The 21,598-nt window shown below is 35.5% G+C and overlaps 1 protein-coding gene across 2 annotated transcripts; it reads left to right on the top strand.

Annotated features, from left to right (window-relative positions):
* Positions 1-1,043: 1,043 nt before the first annotated feature.
* LOC109082168 (tetraspanin-15-like) lies at positions 1,044-21,322 on the top strand. 2 transcript variants are annotated; one of them, XM_042736850.1, is made up of 8 exons: positions 1,044-1,218; positions 5,061-5,246; positions 6,302-6,376; positions 6,987-7,082; positions 9,325-9,438; positions 15,375-15,425; positions 15,793-15,909; positions 20,014-21,322. In XM_042736850.1, the coding sequence occupies exons 1-8, from the start codon at positions 1,135-1,137 to the stop codon at positions 20,173-20,175; spliced, it is 885 nt and encodes a 294-aa protein (XP_042592784.1). In that variant the 5' UTR covers positions 1,044-1,134; the 3' UTR covers positions 20,176-21,322. The 2 variants fall into 2 exon arrangements, with proteins under 2 accessions (XP_042592784.1, XP_042592785.1); XM_042736851.1 differs by lacking the exon at positions 1,044-1,218 and adding an exon at positions 2,973-3,123.
* Positions 21,323-21,598: the final 276 nt, after the last annotated feature.

The following is a 21,598-nucleotide window of genomic DNA, read 5'->3' as shown; positions in this document are numbered from 1 at the left end:
TGCGTTACCAAGCGCAAGGTTGGGGGGTTTGATTCCCTGGGAACACATGATAGGTAAAAATTGATAGCCTGAATGCACTGTAAGTCGCTTTGGATAAAAGCGTCTGCTAAATGCATAAATTTAATTTAATTTAATATATATATATATATACTGTATATATCATATACATGGTCTATATTTCTATTTTTCACATTCTATATTCCTACTCTATACTCGCATATATAGATATACAGTCTATACTTCTATTTTTTCATAGTATATATTCCTACTACTGCAGCATAGCTTTTATTATGTTACTTACATTGTATGTATGTATGTGTGTGTGTATAGTTTGTATAGTGTATAGTTTGTGTATGTGTATCATTTTGCACTGTCTTGGCATTCATTGTGGACAGCAAAATTAGAATTTAATTGCTCAGGGAAACTTGTTTTCCTCACGGGCATATGACAATAAACGCTTTGAATCCTTGAATCCTACACCACTGGCACTGGGTGACCCGAATCCGTAGCGGACTCCTCAGGAGGAGACGGTCCTGGCACTTGCTGGACACTCTGGGACGTCCTGAAGACTTCTTGCAGTCACAGCAGTCAAAACCTCTCTCCTTGAAGTTCTTGATGATATGGTAAATGGCTCTTTCAGGTGCAATATTCTTTGTAGCAATTTCCCTGCATGTGACAGTGAAATTTGTGTTTTTGTGAAAAGTAATTTTTTTGGCCAATTAAGCTTTTTGCAGTTATTTAAAAACGCATCTGATCACTCTACACAATAATCTAGTAACAATGTGAATAAACACCACAACAGTTTAAGCAACAAACTTTGCAAAACACAAAATTTATGTCACTGCCAAAACTTTTGGCCAATAATATATTAATATATAACAATGATATATAACATTCTCGTGTTAACTGTAGTGTTAAATCAAAAAGCAATAATGAATATGAACTCTAAACTCCTGAAATACAAACAATATACAAGCCATGTGAAATCCCGCTCTCTCATTGGACAAACCACCCGTCAATCAAAACGTTGTCTGATAATGGAGCGCGTGCTCGGCTCACTCAGGTAGAAGATACAAACAAACCAGGAAGTGTCTACTACGCGAACGTATTTCGTGTTATTTATACGGTTTTAACATGTCAAATGAAGTCCGATATTGCGACAGGTGCTCGTACCTCTTTCTCAAGTTCTCGTTAATCGTATATGCAACACTTTTCTGGGTGAGTTTGATTTGTTTTTATTATACGCAATAATAAAGCGGTGTGGTAAGTCTATGAGGCTAAATTAAGCAAATGTACACAAGTGCGGTTTAAAAAGTCGGAAAGAACAGAGAGAAAGTAAATAATATTACAAGTCTGCTAGCAGTAACGTTTGAGTTTGTTTATATATTTTAAATCTGTTATTATGTCACGCATTACCTGTTCCAGGGCTCTTGACCCCACCCTCCTCGAGTAATTTTGCTGCACTCTGGGATTATGGGCTCCTTATTCATTGAATAATAATCGGTCTCCTTAGAGTATGCTGAACACACGTTTTAATGACGTGGCGATTTTTATTCATTGATTTATTAATAAATATCTGACGTCTCTGTAGAAAATATTAAGCGAAAATGGCAATTGTAAAAAAAAAAAAAAAAAAAAAACTCTGACCATTATCTAGCATGGAGTCAAAGGCAATTAGACTCATCATTCATATTTCATTTGCACATAGGCTATTCATTATTACTTAGCTCAAGTTTGTTGAATATGTGTTAAGAATTTACCACATTAGAACTTTTCCCATTTTCATGAACAGTATGTTTCTCCTTTTGTCTTTATTATGAAGTTTGTTTGCTATTTGTAAGACCTGTATTTATAAGGTCAAGCTTGTTTTGAACCTACATTAAATTGTGTAGTTTGATTGATAGAGTTTAGTCAGATTGACCCTAAAATAGAATTGTAGGATAAATCATCTGGGTATGCTTTATAAATTGAGATTATAATATCAAACTGTAACTGAAGCATTGTCCTTTCAAATGTTACTAATATGTACACTATAGGTGCTAATATTGACTTTTAAAATATTAATATGTACCTTTAAGGTACTAATATGTACTATTTATGGGTAAATAAGGTACAGAGATGTAGCCTGCCTTTTAGGTTTTGTACCTTAGGTAATAGAGTAAATATAGTATTGAAGAAAATATCATATTATAGATACACAATTCTCTCTCTCTCTCTCTCTCTCTCTCTCTCTCTCTCTCTCTCTATTATTGTACTGTACTTTAAGTCATTAGTGAATATTCCAGTGCTTTTAATTCAAAACATTACCAATCATGTATTTCCATACTGTAGTTCTCAAGTTACCTAATACTCTTATTTACTGTTGTCAGCCTGTGACTTACCAAAAATAAACTAGAGAGTCATTTGGGGTTATATAAGCCCTGATATTTTCAGTTAAGTTCCTTTGACAGTTCAAACTCAGATCTGATGAAACAGAAATCCAGATTATAATTACTATGCAATGTTTGTTTTATCGTTCATTTTAATGTTCCGTCTAATTTGCATATTTGATGTTTTTTATTCACTAGACAATAGAGTTTCCTATTGTTTGAATTATTTTGCATCATCTTTGCATAAACTCTGATAATAATCTTTTGTATACATTTCACAATTGTGCCATTATCTCTATACTGTTTATATGCAAATAATGCTTTTCATAGAAGTGTTATTCAAGTTTGAGGAGCTGTCATTGCATAGGGACTATGACATTCTGTAGTTATCTTTATTCTCATCCATTATTGGTATTTTAAAAAGATTATAGTGATTAAAATGCTGGTGTCAAAGCTACTCTATGTGACAGCAGAGGTTTGAAATGCTACGGGTTGCACCATTGTGCTTCTCTCCCTGTTGAATCCATCACACTGACAGCGTAAACAATGGGCCCCATAGGACCCCATTTCAGGCCATTATGCCACCAGCCGAGGCTATTGGCGGCCCATTGGCACCAGTATTACAGTGCTGGCTGACCCAGCACACACTTTGTGCTGCTTTCATCATGGGTTTCACAAGAGACCTGGTGCATGTGCCTCACGCAGGGCTGCAAGGGTGAATTATTATGTGTGGATGGTTACTCTGTTCACGAAGGTAAGGGAGTACATCTGCTCACCATCTCTGTTGATTAATGTGCACTTATGTTGATTGGTAAAAGGCATTCTGAAGTGAACTGCGTATACAAGTTGCTTGACTTGTGCTAACTTCATAGATCGGCTTAATGGCAGTTCTGGATGTTTAGAAATAGTTTTGAATTGTATATATCTGCAGATGCATGTGCTAGAGGTTTTGTAGATTACTATCCAGACGCTCTTTGTTTTCATATAGTGTTTAAGCAATATGTTTTGACATAAAGATGCATGAAAATAAATGGATTATAAGTTTGACTATAAGATTGAGCTAGCTTTAGCCTGAGAGGATATCTGTTGAAATGAGGTGGTGGTGGCCTGGGAATCCATCAACCTTTATGCCTTCAGTCTTTATAATCTGCCAAAGGTCATAACTCTGGTTGACACTTTCCAACCAATTTCCCAGGTGTCTTTTGTAACATTATTGAAGGATCTAAACCTAAAGGCATTTCTTGTTTCTGTTTTTTTTTTATAGTCTTTCAGTACCTCAAGGATTTAGTGTTGCCATTTACGTTATAACTAATAAATATACAAATGTACAAATGTTTTTATTTTTGATTAAATTAATGCAGCCTTGGTGTGCATTTAATATGTGAATTTATATTTTAATGTATGTTAATAGTTTTATATTGCTTTATAATAAAAATATACTGTAACACACATTTGTTTCTCAAACACTACTACCTGTTGTTTAATTATATGAATATCCACCTTCTTTTTTAGCCCATTAGTCTACAAACCCTCTGAAACCTTGTGATGATGGTAGATATAGAGGTGGACCTTTAATTTGACCAAACTGAATAGACCTTCATTAAATCCAGTTCACCCACAGATCATTTCATGTTTCAAGTTCATTTTAATTTGGACAAGACTAAAAGTGGTCTGAGTGGGTGAGTTGTTTACTGTGTAATTAGTCCATTCATTTCCACCAGTTTGACCTGTTTACACCCCCTCACCTTCACCATACACTTTAGCTGCTTCCTTCTGAAACTTGATCCGTTGATGTCATTGTTGAACAGTACAGTATAATTTTAGAAAAATGAGTGATTTCCACACTATTTGAGTTTATGATATTTACTTTGTTTTATATGCTCTGCAAATTATTTTCTCATCCGAATGCTGCTGTTAAGACATCCAAACGGTACATACCGATGATGCCTCCATTCACTTGAGGAAAAGATTACAACTTATCTGCACAGACTACATGCTGGTGTGATGTTGAATGAGAAAGGAATGCATTAGCACAACAAATGTGTTGTAAACCCCATATGTACACACACACACACATACACACACACAGTGAGTTAACAGGCGTGGAGTGGTTTTACTGCAATTACCAGAGCAGCATTATGATGGTTATTATTTGATTTAGCCATTAAACCATGTCACTGGAGCTCAGTGTTTGTTTCTCAGGGTTACAGAAGTGCATTTGCTAGTTTTGAACAACTTCGTCTGAATAGGCTTCTCCCAGATCTACTTTCTGCTACTTTTTATTGTGACACAGAAATGGTTTGGGGTTCACACCACATGCTTTAATACTACAATTAGTCAATCACAGTGGAGTATGATAATCATGTAGAATATTTCCAAATGGAAATCACACTTGGTGCATTGGGGAGCCATTAAGATTCAAGGTTGGAATACATTAACCGAAGAGGTCACAAAGCCTCACAAAGCTCTTATTTGATTCATAATACCTTTAAATATGAAAAACATACTGAAGAATATAGATTCAGTTATGTCCATTTTTGTGGCCCGGAATGTGACTAAATGTACTCTTTTGTGTTGTTTTTAACCCATGTGCCTTTTTAAAGGTAATAATATAGCTAGAATAGTGATATTCTTCCCATCTGTAATGTAATGCAATTTTGCATGAAACCCAAATGGTCTGATTTGTTTCAGCTCATAGGGGGCTTTATATTGGCCATTGGCATTTATGCAGAGGTGGAGAGACAACAGTACAAAACTCTGGAAGGAGTATTCCTGGCTCCTGCCATTATCCTCATTGTGCTCGGTGTGATCATGTTCATCGTCTCCTTCATCGGCGTTCTGGCATCTCTCAGAGACAACTTGTGTCTTCTCAAAGTTGTAAGTTTTCATTTTTCCATCAGACTTTTGCATATAGCAGTGTCCTCTTCAGCACATCGCTTATGTAAACCATATTGATTTTCAGTACACAACACTTCATATTCTGTTCTTTTTAATGATCCTTTTTGTAGGAAGCAAACAAATAATATCATTAGCACAAAGAGACAGTTCACCTAAAAATGAAAATCTTGTCATTATTTATTCACCCTTTCATGTTGTTTCAAACCTGTATGACTTTTGTATTTCAGGGGAGTGCAAAATGTGTTTAGTTTTGTCCATATATTGAAAACCAATGCCTAGTATAATGTTCCCCATTGACTGTCATTATATGGACAAAACCATTTTTCAAAATACTTTTGTGTTCCACAAAACGTAAAGTGGGTCAATAGTAGAAAGTGGAAAACAATCTTGCTTAAATCCCGATCACAAAAAAATTACCTAAACAAACCACACTATGCTAATTTATAAGGCATTAGGGATGAGTCATTTATCAGTTTGAATAAAGGAATCATTTGAATAACTTTCTGACTACACATTCACAATGTGTCAAACATCAAATCACCTGGTGTAGAATTAACATGAACTTTGCAGACGTTTACTGAAATACCAGTCAAACCCAATATGAAAATTATCTCTCTCATTTGCCTAAAGTTCGCATGCTGAAAGCTGGGTTATCAGCTTATTAAATTCTAAGTGCAGTTATTATCAACAGGGCTTAAAATGCAAACAGTACTAGAGTGCTTCCTGTGTCAGAGCAGGAGTGGAAGCTTGTCTCGTGAGGAAAAGTATCTTATTTTCCGGTTTCTGTTAATACAACTGCCTAATCACACTAGCTAGGAGACAAGCTGATGAGAACTGAATCATGTTATGAGCTTTTTATATACACTAGTCCATATGCCATGTGAAAATGTCACTGGGTGCTGTACACGCACGCATAGACGGCCTCACTGCAGGGCAGAAACTGAGGCTTGCAACTGTTGTGTTTTATTTGTATCGGAGTAATGTGCATCTGTCTCTGTTTCATTTGAGATCCTCTGTTTACTGTTGCTTTGCAGTTTCTTTACATGCTGGCACTCTGTCTCATTTTGGAGCTTGTCAGTGGGATTCTTGCTTTGATCTTTAGGAGACAGGTACAGCCATTTTTATCTTCTTTCTAGTTTCATTTATGATGTTCTTGACAAATCCCTTCCTTGATATAATAAGACTGGTTTTTCGATGTACATTTTCAAGTGCCAGACTGTGACATGGCTAACAACAAGAAATGTATACATACAGAATTCAGTATTGCAGTATTTTATAGTCTTTAGCCATGCAATGTGACAATTGTTGGAAGTTTTTTTTAATCATTTCATTGGGCAAATGGGATCCATGCTAATTTGAAAAATATAATTATGAGTACTGTTACATTGTTGCTGGGTCAAGAATGTTTTGTGATTTAATTGAGGTTGTATTTCAGCATCTGCTGGATGTAGAAATTTGTTTGGCTTCTTGACACTTCAGCAATCATTAACAAAGTAATTTTGATGCCAGAGCATAATTACCATCATTGTGAACATAATTTCAATCATATTTTTTAAGAAACTAATTGTACCAGTCCTCAGATATTACAGTTTTATTTAGTTTATTTGTAACTGCTACAACAAAGGCTCATCATCCCATGCTTAAAGAAATCAGACTTGTTACATTTTGTTGCAAAAACAACATCTTCCTGTTATGACACTGACCTTCTTTGTCATTCAGACAGAAGACCTTCTCAACAAAAACATCCGTAAAGGCATGGTCAATTACTATGATGACCTTGATTTTAAAAACATCATGGACTTTGTTCAGAAAACGGTAAGATAATTATCATGAACACATGAAAGGTACAGATTTAAAATGCTGACTTTTTAAGATTGCATTGAAGGTATCTTTAAACTTGATCTGTCAACAACGTTTCACATAATGAAATTATGAAGGTCCAGATCTCTCTGCATGTACTCACTCTGCATTGCCATTAGCAAACCCATTCTGTTTAATATTGGTTGAACTTCAAACTATATTTGTATTTGTTTCTGAAAATAGAAGAAGCTAGTAGGGTCCTGTGAATTTATTCTTTCTTTTTTTCTATTTTAAATTTGTTTTTCTTTTTTCGTCCTTAAATTGCATGTCTAATTATTTGAATTTAATAATGTAATAATTTATTTTTAAAAATTACAATAGTGCCATATGAAATCTTAAATTTTGTTTAATTATTCTAGATTTTCAGTTTTGATTTAATACAAATGTATGATTTAATTTAAATTTATAAAAAAAAAAAATTATCTGAAAATCATAAGGCCCTTATAATCATGTAACTCAAATGTAATGCCAATTCAGATGTACATTTTTATGACCATTAATTAGATAACAACAACTCCTTGAGTGCATTCAGAAGTAACACACTGAAAGCAAGCATTAGAAATTCCTTTGTGTTTATTTATAGGACGAGTCCATTTAAAGAGCACTGCTTGTACTGTAGTTTAAAATGTTAGGGACCCAGCAGACACATCTAAAACATTTCAATGGAAACACTCTAAATGAGCCCAGTGGCTCTTTGGTGCATTCAGACGCATGAGAATGACTATGTGCCAGTTCACCAGCTGCACAACCTCACACTGAGCATCTGCACGTACCTGTTTAATGTGAGTTATTACAGCAAGCTGTTTCAGCAGTGTTCAGTTATGTACAGAAATATTAAAGCAATTTCATTTTCTTAACAAGCTCCTTTTTGACTTGACTTTAAAGAAATTAAGTAGAGCGGCACCTCTAAGAACAGTCAATTTCAAGTAATCATTCCTCACTCTGTGATTGTCGAAAGGAAAAGGTTTAGCACATTCTGTTTGGTCCATTGTTAAGAAAAAGGGATTATTTTATACATTTCTGTTTAAACCACATTCAGTGCCTGTCACAGCAGTCTTTCATTGTGGTTTGAATGTTTTTATTATTATTATTATTCATTTTTTTTTTTTAGTATTTAAAATTCTTTCTTTTTTTTATTACATGTATATGATAATTATATTGAATAAGATTCCAATAGAGGGAAGATGTGTTCAATCTGAAAGACAATGAAAACATCAGAATATCAATTCACAAGATTTAGAGAGAGAAATAAACCTAAAGGTCATTTTGCTCCCCCTCAGTACATCACAAATTTAAAATAACCAGTGAAAAGTAACTCTGTTATTTTATTCAGTTTAAGTCATTTCTGACGTATTTTCTACAGTGTTCACACTAAAAAAAAATCATTCCAAATGAGCCAGTTTTGTTTTAAGTGAAGCAGATTTTTACAGATATCCCATTCACAGTAGTGTAGAGAGCAGTAAACACTGCACAAGACCCTGTGAATCGGAACATAGTTAGTGATTTCTGTTTTCTGTCTGGCTGCTGTGTCCAGTGGATTCATTCCCAGTGGTCCTGGTCATTACTCATTTATTTGTTTTGTGACCAACATCCCATGCTGCATTAGTTTCTGTTAGCCATCCACAGTAGGATGTCATCAAATAATTATGCTCTGTTTTCCTTAAGCTGACTGTCATAGAATTCTTGTACATCAGTATGAAATGTTTCTTATGAGAGAATCAAGCAATTGCTTAAGTAATTACCTCTAATGTTATTCACTGCCATTTAAATGAGTTGTGGTGCTAGAATATGAATTGTGCCATTCATTGAGGGAAGACAGGAACCTAATATTTATTCATGCTTGTCCTCTGAAAGTTTTGGCTCAATAAATGAATACAGAGCAGCTTGGATTATTCATTTCACCTCTCGTGTTTCATGCCCTGTCAACCTAGGTGCAATTTACCTGATGACACACTAGAAAATTCAACTTATGGCCAACCATTTGCATATTACCTAAATGTTGTTTTTAAAAATGCAATGTACAAATATTTCTTCTAGTAGTCTTGTATGACTGTCTTCAGTGCTGCCAGATGAGAAAACAACCAACTTTTCTGAATAATATTGGCCTTCGTCTGAAGCTTTGCTGATATTTCAATCTACAATCTACAGTCTACAATTCAGTTTACGATTTTTACTGCTTTGATTCTTGTTTTTCCAGTTCAAATGTTGTGGGGGAACTGACTTCACGGACTGGCAGGTGAACATGTATCATAACTGCTCTGCTCCTGGTCCTCTAGCGTGTGCGGTGCCTTATACCTGTTGTCAGAGCAAGGTTTGTCTATAAATATGTTTTCATGTCAACCTACAGTTTACAGTGTCAACCTATACACACATGCTCACACCGCTCATTATGTCATGTTTGCTGTTTAACACAACTCCTACAACAAGACCCTAGGGAAAAATAAAAAATACTAAAATGTATTTGATACATTTATTTCATGCTAAATATACTACAAATACATTTACTGTACATGTTTATGTACTTAATAAAAATACCCTGCACTTGTACTTTTAGTATACCAAACTGGTATACTTGAAGTTTGCTTGCTAAATTAGAACAACTAATTTTGCACTTAATGCACTTTAATTGTGCTGAAGTCCAACTAAAGATATACTAAAGTACACTAAACAAAATTTTGTTATTAATATTGTTCACAAATCTATCTGAATCTGTGTTAGTGAGCACTTCTCCTTTGCCGAGATATCCTTCCAACTCACGGGTTTGGCATATCAGGATGCTGATTAGGCAGCATGATTATTGCACAGGTGTGCCTTAGGCTGGCCACAATAAAAGGCCACTCTAAAATGTGCAGTTTTACTGAATTGGGGGGTCCGTGTGTCTGAAAACCAGTCAGTATCTGGTGTGACCACCATTTGCCTCACGCAGTGCAACACATCTCCTTCGCATAGAGTTGATCAGGTTGTTGATTGTGGCCCGTGGAATGTTGGTCCACTCCTCTTCAATGGCTGTGCAAAGTTTCTGGATTTTGGCATTAACTGGAACACGCTGTTGTATACGCTGATCCAGAGCATCCCAAACATGCTCAATGGGTGAAATGTCCGGTGAGTATGCTGGCCATGCAAGAACTGTTTTTTTTTTTTTTTTTTTCAGCTTCCAGGAATTGTGTACAGATCCTTGCAACATGGGGCCGTGCATTATCATGCTGCAACATGAGGTGATGGTCATGGTTGAATGGCACAACAATGGGCCTCAGGATCTCGTTATGGTATCTCTATGCATTTAAAATTCCATCAATAAAATGCACCTGTGTTCACTGTCCATAACATACGCCTGCCCATACCATAACCCCGCCGCCACCATGTGTCTGTCATCTGACCTGTACAGTGAATACACCTCTCCAAAGTGCCAGACGCCATCGAATGTGAGCATTTGCCCACTCAAGTCAGTTACGACAATGAACTGCAGTCAGGTCGAGACCCCAATGAGGACGACGAGCATGCAGATGAGCTTCCCTAAGACGGTTTCTGACAGTTTGTGAAGAAATTCTTTGGTTATGCAAACCGATTGTTGCAGCAGCTGTCGGGGTGGCTGGTCTCAGACGATCTTGGACGTGAAGATGCTGGATGTGGAGGTACTGGGCTGGTGTGATTACACGTGGTCTGCGGTTGTGAGGCCAGTTGGATGTATTGCCAAATTCTCTGAAATGCCTTTGGAGATGGCTTATGGTAGAGAAATGAACATTCAGTTCACGGGAAACAGCTCTGGTGGACATTCCTGCAGTCAGCATGCCAATTGCACGCTCCCTCAAAATTTGCGACATCTGTGGCATTGTGCTGAGTGATTAAAACTGCACATTTTAGAGTGGCCTTTTATTGTGGCCAGCCTAAGGCACACCTGTGCAATGATCATGCTGTTTAATCATCATCTTGACATGCCACACCGGTGAGGTGGATAAATTATCACTAAAAACAATAAATACACACTAACAAAAAATAATACAGATAAATAAACAATATTTGAAAGAAAATAATATCTTTATTTACATAGAAAAAGTCTTAGATCTTTGAGTTCAGCTCATGAGGGCAAAAACAAAAGTGTTGCGTTTATAATTTTGTTCAGTGTATATTTGAGTGTGCTAAAGTGGAATTTGCAAGTACACTTCATGGAACACTTGAAATATCTTGCATTTAAAGACTAATATTATTTAAAGTTCATACAGTCCTCATCAATAGTGACATTAAAACACATTTTAGGCTTAATATTAAATGTACAATGTGCACAAGTAGTACTCTAAAGAAAGTTTAATTATAATTTTTATATCAGTAAGTCTCGAGCAATATGTCAGTAAATGTTAATATTTTTTAACTATACTTAGTATGAAATGTATTTTAAATATATAACTTTTTTACTAGGGGAGTCACATTTATATGACTCCAGTTTGTCATGAAGCACATGCACAATACCATTTTCATTGGAGTCAGTAAAGGTTTATTGGAGTCAATAAGAGTTTTTGTTTGTTTGTTTTTAAAGAAATTCATGCTTTAACTCAAAAGCAAAAACACATTAAATTGATCAACAATGACATTAAAGACTTCTTACCTTGTTACAAAAGATTTTAAATAAATGCTGTTGTTTTGGACTTTGTGTCCATCAAAGAACCCTTAAAAATATAATCACAGTTTCCACAAAAATATTAAACGGCACAAACGTTTTCAGCATGAGCAAAATCAAATCAACATATTAGAATGATTTCTGAAGGATCACGTGCCACTGAAAACTTGAGTAATGGCTGCTAAAAATTCAGCTTTGCTATCACAGGAATAAATTACACTTTAAAATATGTTAAAAACAACAAAAAGCAGCTGTTTTAAAAAAAGACACATCTTTCAAAAAAATACAAATAAAAATCTGGAGTACACATTAGATCCAATAGTCCTGTTAGCTCATTTTATTGCAGATTCCTCTTATCTACAGGATCTTTTTGCAAATGTTTCATAAACATTGCTGTATGTCTGTAAACTTTGACATAGTCGTTGCTGTCGGCTGTCGAATAACCTACATAAACCTTCTGTTAAAAAAATAAATAAACCTACAGTAGCATTTTTAAGTGTTAGCTCTTAAATTGAAAATTCTAAATTTAGATCATCCCTGGTTCACTTATCGGGAAACAAAAGCATTTATTTCTTTTGTGAGTCTTTCAAGAGGTTTCTGTTTGCTCACTTGAAAGGAAATCTAAAGGGAGAAAGGTTGGCAGATGCAAAGCATAAAAAAATAAATGGTCATTTTGTGTTTCTCAGCATTCCCCATTTTGTTTTGTCCCATTTAAGCTCTACTCATATCTGCTTTCAGTTTCACAAATAACAAATTTTACATGTGCAGAAACAATGACACTATATCCAGTGAACTGGGAAAGAACTTTGTCCACACATCATACTTTTGAAATGATGCATGAAGTGTTTCTCTTCTCAGGTTTTTCAGTTTTTATAATACCCAGTTACTTTGCTTTACTTTTGTTCATTTATGGAAAACGTTGAGCTCATAATGACCCTGCGTTATCTGGATCATTCCTGTGTTGTGTACATTTGAAATCTATAACTGTTGAAAGTGAATATTCTTGTTATATTTTAAGAAGTATGTCTATAAATGGGTACCAGACTTTCGAAAATATGCTCTGATGAAGCATTGAGTGATAGCTTGATGATTTACACAATGGCAATAGCATGAACAAGCTGTCTAACAGGATGGAAATAAAGAGCTAGAGCTAGCCATTGCCCAGTGAGGGGCTGAGAGTTCATTTACATGAGTATCAATTTAGGCTTGAATAATTGTGCTGCTTTTGTCGTGCCAAAAATAATGTCACTTCCTGGTGGAAGGGACCTGGCTTTTGTTAAGTCATAGATCACCTCGAAATGTTGATAATTCTGGTGATAAGACTAAAGTTAAGACTAAATGCATGAAAAGAATGCAAGCCCAGACATGCTGACAACCTTCTTTCTCTGTTGGAGAAAGCTGGTTCATGCACTGTTAAGACTAAAGCTTGCCCACATGAAAGATGTTTCTTCATGTGAAATGAAATGTCATTTGCATTGCAGAACTCATCCTCATGTAATTTTAAACCTGTGTGACCTGTTCTGGAACACAAAAGGAGATCATTTGATGAATGCTGGTTTCCAAACAAAATTAGATCTCATTCACTTTCATTGTAGAAAAAAATCTAAATAGGCCTATATTTTTTTTAATGTGTTCCCCAAATCTGAAATGTCTTAAAGTCCATTATATGACATATGATGGGGACGTGAAAATATGCTGCTTAACAGAAATTGACCCATCTGCAAGATATTGTTACACCATGTGCTGATAAAGATGGAAGCAATTTTTGTTTGTTTCTTGCACATTTATTTTCTTGTCATTCTCAACACAAGCCAGAGCATTCGTAACAAGACCCAGCTTGATATTACATTTACCTGAATATTAAAAGAGCCCATTTTTGGAGTTGCACAGGACAGTTAAAAAATAGGTCCTCTAAAGTGTGATACTAAAGCAGGTCTTACAGTGAAAAGGACATTCATTTTTCATTAGTTTTGGAAAAAGTACAGAGCCTGTTTGCTGACGTCCAGCTGTGTGCAGATTACCTATGGACAAGCATTACCTCATCACTACTTCAGTCTAAGACAAAGCAATGCTGCTGTCTATATATAAAGATTACATCAGAAAGATTTGTCTGAAATCAAATATCAGAATGTAATCTGAGGGCATTACCTTTAATTCCAATGAAATTATCTTAAATCCCACTCCATTAAGCTTGACGGAGATCAATTTGTTCTTTGTTGTTTCTTTGCTTCTAAAGCAGATTACAATATATGAAATCTTATATCACATAACCAGCTCAGTGTATGAAGAAATAAACTGTAGAATATTTTGGCAGATGCATCTTCCAAAAACAAAAATCCCAGTGCAAATCCAAATATATTGACATTTGATTCTCATCTTTGATTTGATTCTGCCACATTTTTTTTTTCTAAGTGATGAAGTATATTATCTTAAGGCATGGTGCCTAAAGGGGTTTTAATATCACAGTCATTTTGACTGAATTTCCTCAATATGCCTTAGTTGCAACAATGTCTGCTTATCGTCTTAGATACACAGTTGTTGCAAAATGAATGAAGATGTTGATAACGTATCTGCCTATTTGTTTGTAGACCTCATATTTAATAAAAATCACACATTGTTTAATGTCCTTAAGCTACAAAGGATTTTTTAAATTCTCTATCCATCCACACATCCATTTGTCTTTTTGGGTTGTCTCCTGATGTGTTTTCCAAATGTAAATTGTTCCTGTCATATTACACTGAAAACTCTACATATGGAACCTTTTCCATTTAAATGTAGTCACATTGATTTAAAGAGATGTTTCTCCCCCAAATTAAAATAATTTGCTCACCCTCATGTTGTTCCAAACCCTTGATTTTATTCATCTTTGAATCAAAGGTTAAAATATGGTTCATACAACCAAAACTTTAACGCTTCAAAAAGTTCATAAAGAGATCAGGAAAGAAACCCATATGAATCAAGCAGTTCAGTCCAACTTTTATGAAGAGACACTATCGCTTTGCTTTGTGAATAGATTTCATTTAAGTGTCTATTTACAAAGAAACATTTATCAATGTACAAACAGAGCACACTGACTGAAAGTTGCCTGAACTTTCAGTGACATAGAACTATCATAGACTATTATTTCATTAAATATGTTCATTTGGGTTTCAAAGACGAACTAAAGTCTTCTGAATTTGGAATGACATTAGGATGAGTAAATGATTTTAAATTAGTTTTTCAGTGACCTAACCATTTAAAAGTAATCAAAATATGTACAGTAACTCACAGAATGACTTAGCTTCATTTATAAAGCTTAGTAGTCTTATCACCACATTAGTTTAAAACTAAAACCTCTATAACTTAAAATGACAAAACAGGGATCAAAACTAGTGTAATGGAAACCTGTTATGTAGAGAGTAGGCTAGTCATTAATCAGCACCAAGATTAATTTCATACTTAAGATAAAGCGGGTTAGGAATGTTAAATGTCTTCCCCACAAGAGGTTTAGCTGTTTGCCAAATTGATACTTTTGCATAATCTCACAGCTGATGTGAGAAATCTAAGATAAAACCATTAGCTACTGTATGCATCTAGGTGTTTTACTTTTTTTTTTATAAAAAATATTAACGACTGCATTTGTTTGTGTATTACAGCATTCTGAAGTTGTTAATACTTTGTGTGGATACAAGGCCCTGGAAAAAGAGGTATGTGCCCTGATCACACCTCTTTGAATGAAGGAAGTTAACGTTCATCTTATAAGTGCATTCTGATCATTTAAAAGTGCTATGTGTCCTGTGTCGATCCACCTGGTATAAATGCATTCATTTGGAGGGGCCAAAGGTCTGATCATCTGAGAAAAGCAATGAGAACCACCTTTGAATTTTAACAGGCTGTGAGGATATGCAGCACATCAGATGAATGATGATCTACCTTCTAACTGCATCCAATTATCTGTCAATACGTTTTCAATCAATCACTTTATAACACTAGTTGTTAATGAGACATAAAGTGATGAAAGTTTTTTGACACTGCAGTGTAATAACATTTCTATTGCCTGACCTCTACCCACAGAGGCTAGAAAATACAGAGTTGATCTACATCCGTGGTTGCACTAATGCCGTCTTCATTTGGTTCATGGACAACTATAAAATCATGGCCGGACTTCTTCTGGGCATCTTGGTTCCTCAGGTAAGACTTGTGGTTATCAGTGAAGAAGATTCAGGTTGTCTGCATAAGACTTTTTAATAATACAAATTATCTACTTTACATAAAACATACATACCATTAAAAGTCTGTAAACTTGCCAATAACAAAAATGTCATTTTTCCTTGGCTATAAGAACCTTTCAAAGCATTTGATGAGTTCAAGATAAGAGTTGTGACTGCAATTACAGTAGTTTTAAATGGTTTTCACAGGGGGGTGGCCCGGTGGCTAGAGCCACTGCCCCTTTGCCCTTATCGGCTGAGGTGCCCCTCTTACAAGTCCCCCCATCACCCCAGCTCAAAGCTGTCTGTTACCGCTCCGCTAAAGATCCACTGATTCCACTTTTCTGCTCCGTGTCCCCCCCCACCACTCCGCAGCATAACTCGCACGCAATCTGTGTGCCCCTCTCTGGAGAGTGGAGACCACAGTCACTGAAGGTCCACATCAGTCAGTGGTTGATCGGCTGAATTAGTGATTAGTTGGTAGTTTGTTTGTTTTTGTTTTTGTCGATAATGACTCTAAAAGTGCTACAACTTCTACAAAATATTCATGTTCTTAAAATTATTACTCAAATTATTGTACCTGATCAGATCTAATATAGATAACACCAAATCTGCTGTTGTTGGCACACTTTGTAGATGAAAAAAAGCCTTTACAAAAAGAAGACAGAGAGAGAAAGAGCGAAGGGAGGCTGCTAAAGGCAGTTCAACATTGCAAACATGAATACAAAGCTCCAGCAAGCCAGCATGCAGATAAATCATCATATAGAATATTTAGCAGTTTGTCACACTTTAATTCTTGTTATTACTGTAAGTATATTTCCCATTATAATCACTTGTCTTGATACTAGTAGTCTAGAACACATCATATTTTATTAAACCAAATTAATAGTATGCCTATAAATAGTTAAAAATAAAATAGTATAAATGTTCTTAATTAGTTGTTTATTAGTATATAATATAGATTTATGCTTTAAAATATTAAATTAAATGTTTAATACCATGTTATTGCTGACAGGATACCACATTCGGTAAAGCAAATGCAAAAAAAAAAAAAAAAAAAAAAGAAAAAAAAGTGATATCATTCAACAATGCTCTTTCCTCCAAAACAGAGAAAACATCTTTCACCAACATCTACATATCTGTCTCTTTTAAAGTGTTTAGTGTATATAATGGGGTGGGGTTATTATAGCACAGTTCCCACCCAGACCACACTCATTTTCAAACCCTGGCTATGGCCATAGTGCCTTCCATTCCCCCAGTGTGTTTCTCCTTTTCATAGTCTGGCAGAAATTATGCGTGGTTCCAAAATACATGGTCACATGACAGTAAAAGTGTACAGTTGCCAAGATGCAGGGGGTGGGTCAACTTACCCACCGGCACAACTTACCCCACTCTCCCCTACTTCCATTGAAGATGAGGCAGAAGCAGGCTCAGAGAGTGAGGGAGAGCCCACTAATAAATCAAAACATCTACAATAAAGTCTGAAATTATTACAGAGTGTGCTATCTTCTCTTTTAATTGTATATTTGTAACAACTGGATAATTTGTATTAACAAGCACCCACCTTTCTTTTGCCACTGCCCCTCAAAATGTCTGTGCACAGCCCTGGTGGTGCAGGTTGTGGGAGGATTTTTTTTTTTGTCTCACTCAGACATGCATTTTTGCATTTAACCTCACAAAATTGGTAGTTCCCCAGCACTCAGTTTTTCTTAGAAAAGAATGTGAACAAAATTCTATTTAAATTTCACTTTAAATATAAAGTGAAATTGGATTTAATTGTGTAAATGTGCTATATTTAAAGTCTGTAATACATTATTATTATCATTACACATCAATACGTCCAAATTAAAAGCATAACTATTAATTAATCTCAAAAAGCGTTTTTGGAAATCCTATCATTAATATTCCTATATTTACTTAGAACCCCCCCCCCCCCCCCCCCCCCCCAAAAAAAAGGCAATAATTTTTCTACTCAAAGACCAAGAATTTGATTTATGAGGATATTTCATCTATTCTGTATTCAAATTTCATCATTATCTGTGCCCACTCAGAAATTCAGTGTAATTAAGTACCCTTTTATAAAGTATCCTCTCATTAAGTGTTTTCCACACTGATTAAGAGGTGGTGGTGAGAGAGGCATGGTTTGAATGAATTTAAATATTTCTCAAAAGAGTACCATGAGTAGATGGGTTTTCAACAAATTAGCAGTCTAGAAATCTGATTCACTTTCAAAAAATCCCCTCTAATGTGCAGCTGTTTCTGTGTGTCCCCCCCCACACACACACTTTAACCGGTGTTAAAAAGGTGCCTTGATGCACTGAAAAACACCACAGCACAGTCACAGATGTAGATTATCATAATCACATACATTTTGAATACATTCTGTAGTAATTTAAATAATGCGGCAACTTTGATAATAACCCACCAACACAGAAAGCACATGCTCACCAAAAGTAATTTAAGTGTTTCTAAAGTCTCCAGTACATTAGAGGAGCTGGGAACATGGCTAAGTTTCTATTAGGTCACACAGTATCTGTAGGCTGTTTCACAGGAAATGAAGCCAGAAGATATAGAGCTGTGTCTGTGATAAGCACAGGTATTGTTTAGAAAGACTTTAATATAGCATTTCCAGCAATGACTTTAACATTCACATCGTATTGGATTGCAATGTTTCCATCTGATCGTTTTTCAGTCTGATTTGTGTGCATGTGTGCAAGTATGTTTATTCGAGTGGGAAGGAGCGGTGGGACTTTTTTTTTTTTTTTTTGCAAGAAAATTCTTGAAACCGATAAGCTTTCATAATTAGTTTCGTAGTTTTTTCACAGTTGGGGAAAGTCATTAGTCAGTCTGCCCACACTGTCAAACATCACAGTTGTTTATTACAAGATTTATATTACTGCACAATTTGTATAGCTGCAGTATGAAGTGTGCAGAAAGTTCACCCAAAAATAAAAATTAAGTCGTCATTTACCCACCCTTGTGATGTTCTAATGCTGTATGCCCTTCTTTATTTTTCAGACCACAAAAGGAGAAATTTAAAGAAATGTCCCACACACACTCTTCCATTTAATGGCAGTGAATAGCGACCAGCATCAAGCTTTTAAAAAAGATGCAAGAAGTATCACAGAATGATCTCGACTTATCTAGTAAAAGTATGTAAGTTGCGAGAGTTGAATATCTCCAGACTGGAACTTGATTGTCATGAATGACAGTTGACAGATAGCAACGCATTCATTTGTTGTGATGAACACAACAGATATATTTACCTAAGTGAAGAGAGTAGATAGATTTTGTCACGCTTTTATTAATTTTGATTGTGTGAACAGCTGTGCTAATAGAGTCTCATGACTGTGACGGCCAAAGTCAGGATTTTCATTAAATAATATATAACATTTTGTTTTGTTTTTCACCAAACCCTATCGTATACCCCAGAAAACATGGAGTTTATGACACGTGTCGCATGGGATCATTCTGTGATACTTTTGCATCGTATTTTAAGCTTGATGGTGGTCGCCATTCACTGCTATATGGACGAGCATGAACGAGACATTTTTCTTTGATTCAAAATTCTAATACTCTTTTTACAAATACCTTACAACCCAAGCCACACCTTATGTAAACCTCAGTAAACTGCTCTAGTTTGGTCATAAGTATTGAAGTACATGGTATCATTGTATCGAAAATAAAAGAACAGCTTGAGCCTCAAAGAAGGACTGTTGAAAGATATGCATCTGAAAAGGGATTGAAAGCCATTGTATGCAAAATGAATGGAGAATGTTTCAGACCACTGGCAATATGGCCAGGCCAGACCATTTCACCAAATTCACCCCAAGAGCAAATGCATCAGGAAGTCCCAAAGAACCTCAGGGTGCCTTCAATAGATTTGCATGCAGCTCTGGCAACAGTTAATGAGAGTGTGCATCAGGCAACCATTAAAAAAAACAAGCTGCACAAATGGCCATCTGTTGAGGGTTTTGGAAGGGCAGAGTCACCGTCCAGATCTCAATCCAGTTGTAATGCTGTGGGGTGCTTCCACTTAAGAAAGCTTTGTTGTCTAAAAGTAAATGTAATATTTTTATTTTTTTAGTTTTTTGGTGTGATCTTTACCTGGCTTTATATCACTCGTGTGGAAGATGCCATCGAGGAGTATGGACACTATATGGATGGTCTGCTGGACGGCGGAACCCAGAAGACCAAGTACCAAAGCAAGTGGGCCAAATGCTGCAAATGCATGCCTTTAATTGACTGAGTGCAAACTCCTAAAAAGCCTTAAATTGGAAGGAAAAAATATTTATGCAGATACTATCATGTGCTGTGGGTGAAATTAACTGTTTGTAGCTCTGCAAAACTCAACCATGCTGTTACTTTTGTAATATCAGCCACAGACACACTGATGCAAGCAATTTTTGTACTGTCAATATCGTTTTCACAGTTACTCCCGGGATTCATTATTTGATCTGTCAGCTGAAAATGGGTAGTTTCAGTGTCAAAATTTACCGATGCTAGGACTGACCTTCTGTCTCAGGACTAAATCAGATCTGAAGCAGTGTGTCATGTTGACAGAGTCAGAATGCCTTTAGATTTAACACAGCTTAGTTGTGTTTGACAGGGAAACTGATTTGAAAATTGGCACCCTGTCAGTCTCAGGTAAGTCAAGGTTTCTTTTTCCAGTGCAAACAGTGTTCTCTTCTCTTAAGTGGACTTCTACCATTAAAGTCTACGAAAACGGCATTGTCTAAGATGAGTAATAGTATAAATCCTGTGTAAAAGCTCTGTAAATCCAATCCTTTAGTTCACCATATTTGCGGTAAAATGGGCTGTTCCTCTTAATTTTAATAAAATACTGCTTATTATGAGCTGATTATTTTGTAATCTGGGAATTTTAATGTCTATTGTTTACGTTGTGCTTCTCATGATATTTTTATTTTTTCTAGATTCTTTTTCAAACTCAACATATTTCTGTCAGAGCTGCGTGTCTTCTATATCTTTTAAAGTATTTTTTCCACTTTCTCTTTTTTTGTTGCCAAATGGTGATGGTTTTTATATTCTTCTCTATTCTGTTGTCAGCTGTGTCTTTAAGCACAAAAATAATTCAAGTTAACTGCATATCTTGACCTGTTTTTTTTTTTTACAATAAATACATAAGATGGATGTTTCTTGTCATCAAATGATGGCATATTTATTTAAATGCACAAAATATTGCATTCATATGTCATTTTTCATTGAAAGATATTGCAAACAAGCAGGTTGAAGTGAATAATATTAAGCCTTAACGTTTTTCTGTTCTTTTTAAAATGTGATTTCAATGACTGTCTTGACCTGACTGTTAAAGCTTGAGTATTGCCCTGAGCACGGTGAGTGTCCTGCTGAATGAATGAATAAATGATGTTTACAGAGCTGTGTTCTGCTGCTTCAGTGGGTCTTCTTATCTGTTCTCTGTCATGCTGGTTGTTGTGTTTGCAGGGGGACTGTGGCACTCTCAATATTGCACTTTAGACATGGTCTGGTATCATCAATATGTGGCAGAAGTGTTTTACCCTCTTATTTGTTCCATTTCCTTTATCTCTTTTAAACAGTAAACAAATTCAGTCACTGTTTTTATAATAAGTTCCACAGGTTTTGATAAAGTATGTTTGATGTCTCATTAATGCTTGTGACTGGGCATCCTTTCA

The sequence above is a fragment of the Cyprinus carpio genome, chromosome B13 (assembly GCF_018340385.1).
Source record: "Cyprinus carpio isolate SPL01 chromosome B13, ASM1834038v1, whole genome shotgun sequence".
NCBI classification, from domain to species: domain Eukaryota; kingdom Metazoa; phylum Chordata; class Actinopteri; order Cypriniformes; family Cyprinidae; genus Cyprinus; species Cyprinus carpio.
The sequence above is the reverse complement of the archived record's forward strand: the minus strand, read 5'-3'. Positions and strand labels throughout refer to the sequence as shown.